At 42.4% G+C, this 8725-nt stretch overlaps 1 protein-coding gene across 1 annotated transcript in view; it reads right to left on the reverse strand.

The window, feature by feature from the left end:
- The window catches only part of USH2A (usherin), a gene marked incomplete at its 3' end in the record, with an annotated part of 612524 nt that overhangs the window by 338372 nt on the left and 265427 nt on the right, over window positions 1–8725 (reverse strand). The window contains 3 exon segments of the mRNA XM_011366141.1: window positions 2750–2947; window positions 5533–5613; window positions 5738–5941. Of these exon segments, the coding sequence (XP_011364443.1) occupies window positions 2750–2947; window positions 5533–5613; window positions 5738–5941 (483 nt within the window).

Raw genomic sequence — 8725 nt, forward strand, 5'->3', positions numbered from 1 at the left:
AAGAGTTGCTATTTAACAGAATAAAAAGAAACCAACATATTTTCTGATAACATTTTTTTCACTTCATTGCTAAACAGCCCTATGTGAACCAAGAAAGCTAAACTGCCTTGTGTACCTGGTATCGGAATTGTTTCATTCAAATAAATGCCACTCTAATGACTACAGTTAAATGTTAAAATCTCAACCAAAGTCACCTCGAAAATGCTTTAGGAGGATTACTTTCAAGATCAAGAGCAAAACTGCTCATGATCTATTTCACCTATTCTCCTCTGCCTTGGCACCTTGTTATCCCAACCAACTGGCAAAGCGGCTGCCACCCCCAGCCTCCACGCCCGCGACATCGCCACCGAATCCAACTTGCTCGCTCCCTACTGCCTCACTCCTCCCCTCTCGCTCTCTAGTATTGTTTCTTCCTCTACTTTGAAATTCTCTGACTTTGATCATTCTTCAAGCTGGCGTTGGTGCCTCTCAACTCATCCCCTCCCCACACCCACCACATCACTATCCCGATTCTGCACAGTAGGAGTCCACCTGACAACGCCAGAGGTCCCGTGGTCTTTCGCACTGCCTTCGACATGGGGCCTTGCTTGCTCATGTCACTTTGTGAGCAGTAGACGGACCTTAAAAACTCCCTGAGGGGGGAAAACGATTGAAGGATTCATAGTCCGGACAAGAAAAGAAAGGGCTAGCTAAAAAAGCACTGAAAAACAATGGCCAGCGAAACTGGAAAGCATGAAACATGACAGCAGAAATAAGAACAGCTATATAAATTACAAAAATAAATATGAATGACTTAAACACCCCTACAAAAACACAGAGAACTTCAAGTTGAGCATAAACTAAATCCAACTAGATTCTATTTACAGAGCTATAACTAAAACAATGTGACTTCAAAAGTTAAAATATAAATAATGATTGTAAAAGTACTAAACAAAAGAAAAGTAAGCAAAAGAAAAATATTTACTTTATTTTAATATACTCAATCCACAAAAATCTAAGGAAAAAGTCTCAACTCTTAATGCAATTTTGTCAGTTTCTCTTTGTGAATCTTGCTTTTGTGTTTGTATTTTTCTTTTGCTTGGTACTTTTACAGTCATTATATTTTAACCTTTGAAGTCACATTGTTTTAGTTATAGCCCTGTAAATAATATAACTATGGGTCAGTGGTTCTCTAATTATCTTCTCCCTGTGCACCATCCACACGGACATGCTCTGTAGTAACAGTCAATAGTATATCGTACTGATTTTCAGTTTAGGGGTGCTCTACTCCAGGGTTATGCTCTTCACACAATTTCAAAGCCTTTCTGCCCCCAGTATCTGATTTGATCTTACCTCAAACTTAGAATTACTTTTAGAGAATGAGTTACATATTATCGATTCAGTATATCTAATATAAACAAATGTTAGTCTACTCCAAATTGAAAGTATGAATATTTTTCGAATTACCCATAGAAAATTAACAAGTTTTTTAAAAGATTATATTTAATTTACATAAGTACATAAAATGTTTTTTTATCTTTACATAAAATGCAAATCGAAATAAAAGAAAAATGAGAAAGGGGTGGTTGCAATCCATAAGGCAAACATAAGTATAATATTCTTCATATGTAAAGAGATGCTTTAAATCAATGAGAAAAAATGTTAATCCAATATAAAAACTGATGATGAAACTAGCCAGGCATGTCGCAAAAGAAGTACAAATGACCAGTAAATATTAGAAATGCTTAATGTCTCTAGTAATCAAATAAACACAAACTAAAACAATATCGTGATGAATTTTGAAAATTTGCGAAGTTTTTTATAATTATCACTTGCTGACTAGGATAAAATAAAATGGATAACCTTTCACTCTGCTTGCTGGTGGAGGTATAATTTACACAGCCTTCCCAGCAAGCATTTGGCAGCACAAAAATAACCATTCCTTGTCAAGAAATTATAAAGAAATCGGCGCTGTGCTACACACTTGACAGACGTCTGACAGTGAACCAACAGATAGGCTAGAAAGATAACGAAGGCTCCGCTACAATCCTTCCAGTTTTTCAAGTTATAAAATTCTTTGAGAGCAGAAAAACATTTTTGCTATCAGATTTGTTGATGCATTTTACTTTTTGGTCAAAGGCTTGACATGGCCTTTCCATTTAAAGGCGCTGTAACCTTTCATGAAGCTGAGGACTGCTGTCTCACTGCACGCAGGCTCTGAGAACAGGACATGTGGGTGACAGGCGTGAGTACAAGGCACGCCAAGCGTTCTGCAGGGCACGCCGCCCTGAGAAATTGATTCGCTGGTTTGCCAGTCAAACTGCGGGGGCTCTGATACTCCTCTACCTTGACATAATTGGGTCTAATCAACAATTTTACAATAAATAATGGTGCTGTGAACTTGGGCCAGTCCCAGAGAGTAAATTTTTGCGTGGTGAAATAGCTCGTCCTGTCTGTATATACAGGATCCCTAAACGATGTCCAGAGAGTTTTAAGGGCTATGGCCACCTGTGACTTCATCGTTCAGAGGTGGACAGAATATCAACCTTGTAACGAAGCTATCCGTAAAAGCCCATAATACTATAGAATTATTATTTTTTTTTTCATGCTAGGCTTACATATCATTAGATGGCTCTTATTGTTTTTAATCGGGCGAAATATATGGATATTTAATGTATTTGGGGAAAAAGTCCTCGAAGAATGGTTTTTACTTAAAATCAAGACAAAAAGAAAATTAACAAGATTTACTCCCTTAGGGACCTGCCTTTACCTGTGAGGCTGTCGGCATTGACACACTCGGAGGTGGCATAGGGCGTGCGGGGCCGACGGGGCTCGCCGTCCACACGGTAGGCTCTCAGAATGTACTTCTCGATTACACCTCTAGCCACAACGGGTTCATCCCAGGTCACCTCGATGCTAGATCCATTTATGCTGCGGGCTCTGGAGGGAGTCGGCACCCTTTGTGGGGCTATGAAAGAATAAAAGGGAAAAATAAAGAAAATGGCAGTTCGGAGAAGACTATTGCCCCATTCTTCACTTTTAATGGCACAGTAAATCAGACCCGACCATTAGCATAAATACAATTTATTAGAGTTGTAACTTTTCAGCATTGATTTAATATGACTGCACATCTTGAGCCATTCAGTTTCAGCGATATTTCAAAACCATCAAAACTCCATCGACATAACGTTCTTTCAAGTCTAGTGCAGGTTTTCCCAAAACATTTAATGTATCTGACATGTTTTAAACATCACTCATAAGGAAGGAGGTGGATGGTAGGCAGATAACAAGTTCAAACAATGTAATGACGCACCCCTTTGAAGCAAGATAATTAGAGTGTGATTATACGTACTGACTTTGACACTTTTATACCTCCAATGTATTAGCCAAAAAAAAAAAAAAATCACAAATGGGGTTGTTACTGTACTTGAATGTCTGATCTCATTTTCCAAACTCAATTGTTTCTCAAATTAATTTTAAAAAGCAAAGTTCTACCAGATATGATAGATGGGATACATTGCTAATTGCATTTCAGGGGGTAGAAAGGCTGATACCCTTGAAGTTACACAAAATCATTTTCAGGGACATTTCCTTCAGGGTGTCACAAAACAATAACACACAGTGAGGAAGTTTAAAGGAAGTGCAAAAACCTCACTCGCGAGCTGTGTCCCCTCATTGTAAAAATCCCTACCTTTAACTATTTATTAGACATTTCTACCGCTCTGATCAGTAACAACTGTATCACAGCTGACTGCACTGGGGACACAGAGAAAAAAAAAAAAGCCCAAGGAGCTCCATGGCAGGATGATGGATGAGAGGCCCATTCTAACTGCTCGTGGATTCCCGCGCCCTGTCTGCTTTTCTCACATCAAATATCCTCCTCCTCGGACTTCACTGTTCAGACCAATAAAAGAGGAGAGAGCTCCAAGGGAAACAAAGTGAACCTAGAGGACGAGAGGAAGCAGAGACGGAGAACCCCCATCCGTGCAGTTAAAACACCACGGGCGGCGCCTACGGAAAGCACGCAGGCCACACGATCGAGTTGGCAGCGAGAGGGACAACGGGAGTGACGCTGATTTTATTAGTTCTGAAATGTGGTCCAGGGCAGAGTGGAGGACTGTCTAACAGATGGTCTACTCATAAGGGACAGAGCAAAACTGACTCAAAAATAATTAAATAGTGCAATTATTCTCCAACCCTTGGGAGCATGTAGCTGCTCAGTGTTGTGGTCAGATTGTAAATATGAATTTATGGCATAAGACTTTGTGGTCAGATCGTTGCTATAAATTCAGGGCTCTATTTTGCCTAGTTTCTCGGTGGTTCTCAAAATGGGGGCCATTAAGCTGTGTAAGTGATACTCTTTCTAGACACCTATTTACTTTGCAGGATTAAGACTGGGAGCAGGCGTTACGGTGTATTCAGCTAGAAAGCAGAGGAGGGTGAAGTAGGAGCAGAGGGCAGGCCAGTAACAAATGAGTATTTTATATCAGAGCTTTCTCCAAGGGCTGATGTTGAAAAGGATTTTAAGAGAGTGTTCCGTCATTGTTGTGCCTATCAATAGATGATAATTTAAATCATCCTGGAAAAGTGTAGAGTTGCCTTCTTTTAGAAAATCTGTAGGCAGATAGCTTTGAAAATTATTCTCAGTAGCCCATCTCAGTGTTTAATTATCATTTAGATTAACAGTATTCCTCAAAAAAAGCCTGGGTTGCAAATGTAACCCATGGTTGATAAAATGTGTGAGAGAATATCTTCATGAAAAACATATCTTCTGATAAATTTTGACTTGAAACAGATAAATTTTAGGGGACATAGGTGGCAATCATATGGGAATGTATTTGCCTTTCTGACAAGGTATTTGACCCACAATGGTAGAAGTCTACTGATTCACAAAACTTTTCTTGGTGAATGCCTTCCTCTGATGATGTTATGTGAAAAGATATTTTGATCACCATCAGAAACACAAAGCACTGATAAATCAGTTGTCCGAGATAAGAGCTATTCTGTCTCTTAGTGACTTCCTCTCCAACTCGAAAGAAATTAAATTAGACCAATTAGCAATTTCTGTCCTGGGAGAGTCATTCTACGAGCCTAACAGTGGCACCATGGCAAACGTTCACTATGATGCGATCGGAGACACATCTGCTCCCAACCGGGGTGCAGGCTTCAGGTGTGCTCTCTGCGAGACGGAGCCGCCCCCCGCCCAGCGGCCATCCTCACTAGCTTCTTGGGATCTCTGCAGCCCTTAGATATATTATGGTAGATACGGGTGTATTAAATCCTAAAGAAACATCAACTTTTTCCTGCATATGAGGAAAGAATCAAGCCTGAACAAATACTTACCAAATACTTGAAAAACTGAAAGTACTGATCGACTAAGCATTTTAACCATGGCAGGTGCACTTGCCAAGCAAGGCACGCTCTGTCACAAGGTTGCAAATGTACTCCTTGCTTCGGGGTAGCAGGCTTCCCTCTTCCTTACGTGCACCGGCAGGTATGCACGAACACGAGCATGCGGGTACACAAGTACATTTTAAAATAAATAATATTTACCTGCCGCCGTCGTCCGTCCCCGACTCCAATCACTATATACAGAACCTCCTTCGTGGGAGGCCATCACGCGATACAGGTATTCTTAAGTGGGAAGAAGTAGAAAGAGTAAAATATTAGTCACATGGACTAGTGGCGGGCTGGCAGGGAGCGGGGAAGGGACAAGCAGGAGATGTGCAGCGTTTACCTTAGAGCGCCTCCGCATTACCTGTGAAAGGCTGGAGGCCACTCTCGTGAACGCTCTGCTCTCCTCCCTGGTACACCAGGATGGAGTCATTCCCCCTGCAGTTAACGACGCTGTCACTTGATAGGCATCCATCCAGATTGACTCTGACAGCGCTGCTGGACACAGATGCCAAGTTAACGACAGCGCCTCGTGCAAATTCAACATCCTTCACGCAGCCACCGAAACCTAGCAAACAGTAAGAGATTAGTATCACATAAAGGGCTCGAGTCATTAATTACAGATCATTTTTGTCCCGTGCAGTACGTTTTGATGAGGTGTGGGGGGTGTGCCAGATGCAGTTCTTAAAACTTTCAAGTCTCATCTGGGATTCCTTATGCCTCCTCCTGCTTTTTTTCCAGGCTAAGTTGTCACGAGAAAATATTTATTTTGAAAAACAAGCTGATAATTGTAATTTGACTGAATTATATTCAACTGAAAGAGTTTATTACACCTCTTTAAGCCCACGGAACACCATCATTGTGTACATTCTCCTGAAATAAAATTTAGGCAATTACACAGTATGGTAAAATGATTTTGGAAAATTAAGTTACCTATACAAGTCAGTGTTTAAGTGCCAAAAAATAATATTTGAAGTAGCATAATTATTCAACAAGACCATTGGGGAAACAATACCCTCTGAGGATATTATACCAGATAGGAAGACAGAAAATACAATTTCAAAATATACTAAAATCCTGAGATATGGCCATGAATTCCATAATAACCATCTCTGAGATACGAAGTCCCAGCTGGGTCAGCAGACAGAGGGGCTGTGGCTGTGCGTGACCGTGTTCACTGGGTTCTATAGCCTCAAACATACAAAACGGTCCCAGTTTCATGTTCCCGCGACATGACAGGGACCAAGTTCAGCTTCGGCAATGGCAATGGCTGCCCGCGCGGTCCCCACGCCGACTCCGAGAACGGCCGTGGCACAGTGGGCTCTGTGCAGTGCCCCAGAGCACGGAGGGAAGGGGTGTGGGGCAGGCTCTGCTCCCTGGTGGAGAAGCACAGGGCGCCCGGCGGGCCGGGGAGGAATAGCAGCTTCGAATGACACGCTCGTTTGTGTCAACCAGCTCCAGGGGCTTCGGCAGCACCCCTCCCAGAAAACTGCACAGGACTGTGAAAGGGACAGACGGACTGAGCACGAGGCCGCTGTAGCTCGCGCCTGTGCTCTGTCTGAGCAAAACACCGTCAAGTTTGAAGGGTCCCTAACCCATGATTAGCTCAAGATTAAAGCACCTCAGCAGAAAGTGGAAATATGACATAATGCAACGCTTAACTGTAAAATAAGTTAACATAACAATGACCATATTGTCTTCTTCAGCATTTATATGACCCCTCATTATGTCTCCTAACACATTAGCTTACAGCCTATTTCCTTTTAAATGCCGTGGCTGTTATTCACAATCCTTCAGGCCCCACCAATCAATACCGCGCGTCTACCCGGAGCACACGGCAGACACGCAATAAGTTGGGTGAATTAAACGGAAAGCCGTGAAACTCAGTACAAAAGCATCTGCTTGAAAACTCAGAAGCTAAGAATTCTAATTTCTTGGCCAGCAGTAATTTCCTGATGCACACAGATGAATGGCCTGACTTCTCTGTGCCCTAGTTTCCCTACCAACAGAATGCCGAGCGTGGAAAGGCAGCTTTGGCAAACATCTACGTGCCGTTTCAGAAACGTCCCGCTATTGTTTAAGGGGTACAGAGATTCCGTGTTGCAAGACAGAATTCTGGAGATGCATGGCGGTGATGGTGGCACAATGATGTGGATGCATTTAATGTCACTGAACTGTACACAGAAGACGACGATGGTAAAATGTCGATTTCACCGCAATTAAAAAAAATAAAAATTAAGAAAAAGAAAGGTTTTACAAATTCACAGGACAGAATTTTAAATTTAAGAAAAAGGCCACAGGCATAGTCCTCCTTCGTTCTGGAAACAATGAGGGTCCAGAATTACAGGGTGACATCTGTGAACACTAATCCCCACAGGAAGCAGTGATCTGGTCTCAGCCTCAGAGGTGAAGACGCCTGAGCGTTTGTGAGGGGCCCTCGCCGAGCTGCCCTTAGGTCAGTCAGAGACTTCTCTCCAAGTCGGAGTCCTTCTTCCAACTCTGTACCACCCGAAATACGCCCCTGGGGGCACCCCCCACGAAATCTCGCTGTGTGAATGGGGGTAGGGATATGAAGGGGGAGAGGGTCTGCTTGTGGGAGGAGTGTAGACGCCTCCTCTTCTTTCTTCCCTGCCTTTGTGAGAATCAAACTCCCACTCCTGTCCATCAACCTCAGTTCTCTGAATAACGAAAAGGTGGCCCAGAACTCGGCTGACAAATCAGAAGGGCAGCAACACTTCTGAAGGAGGCAGTCCAGGGAGCGATGTGAGATACTCGTCCTGTCGGGAAGGCTGGCTTTCAGCCCCCACTGCCACCCTCTCCGCTAGGGGCTCTGGGCTGCGCGTAACCTGTGACACACAGGCCATGCACAGTCACTTCCAACCTAGAGGTCAATGACAGACTCAGGTGATAGCTCTAAATACCCATGATCTGAATTGGTACATCTTCGGAAAGCACGTTGCTCAGCATTTCCAAAACAGAGGAAAATTAGTTTGCATTAAACTCAAAGGAAGATTACAAAGGAAGATTACAAAGGAAGAAAAAAAAAATAGTGCTAATGTGACCACAAGATAGAGCCTCTGAAAAAAAGGTGCTAATTGAGAAACAGAAAGATTTCGAAGACTGTTGATAATGTACTGGGGGGAAAACAAACAAAAAAAAACCCTAGTGAGTGAACACAATTAATTTTAATTGCAACTTACTTGACACATTATCAGCTCTATATTGTGACTATTCTCCCAATCGCTGATTAAAACATGCAGTTATTTATACAGATCAGTATCACTCAAAGCATCTGAGTTAGAATCTTAGGGGTAAGGATCATAAAAGATATATTTTTAATAACCCTTCCTGG

Source organism: Pteropus vampyrus, unplaced genomic scaffold (assembly GCF_000151845.1).
Source record: "Pteropus vampyrus isolate Shadow unplaced genomic scaffold, Pvam_2.0 Scaffold121, whole genome shotgun sequence".
Taxonomy (NCBI): Eukaryota; Metazoa; Chordata; class Mammalia; order Chiroptera; family Pteropodidae; genus Pteropus; species Pteropus vampyrus.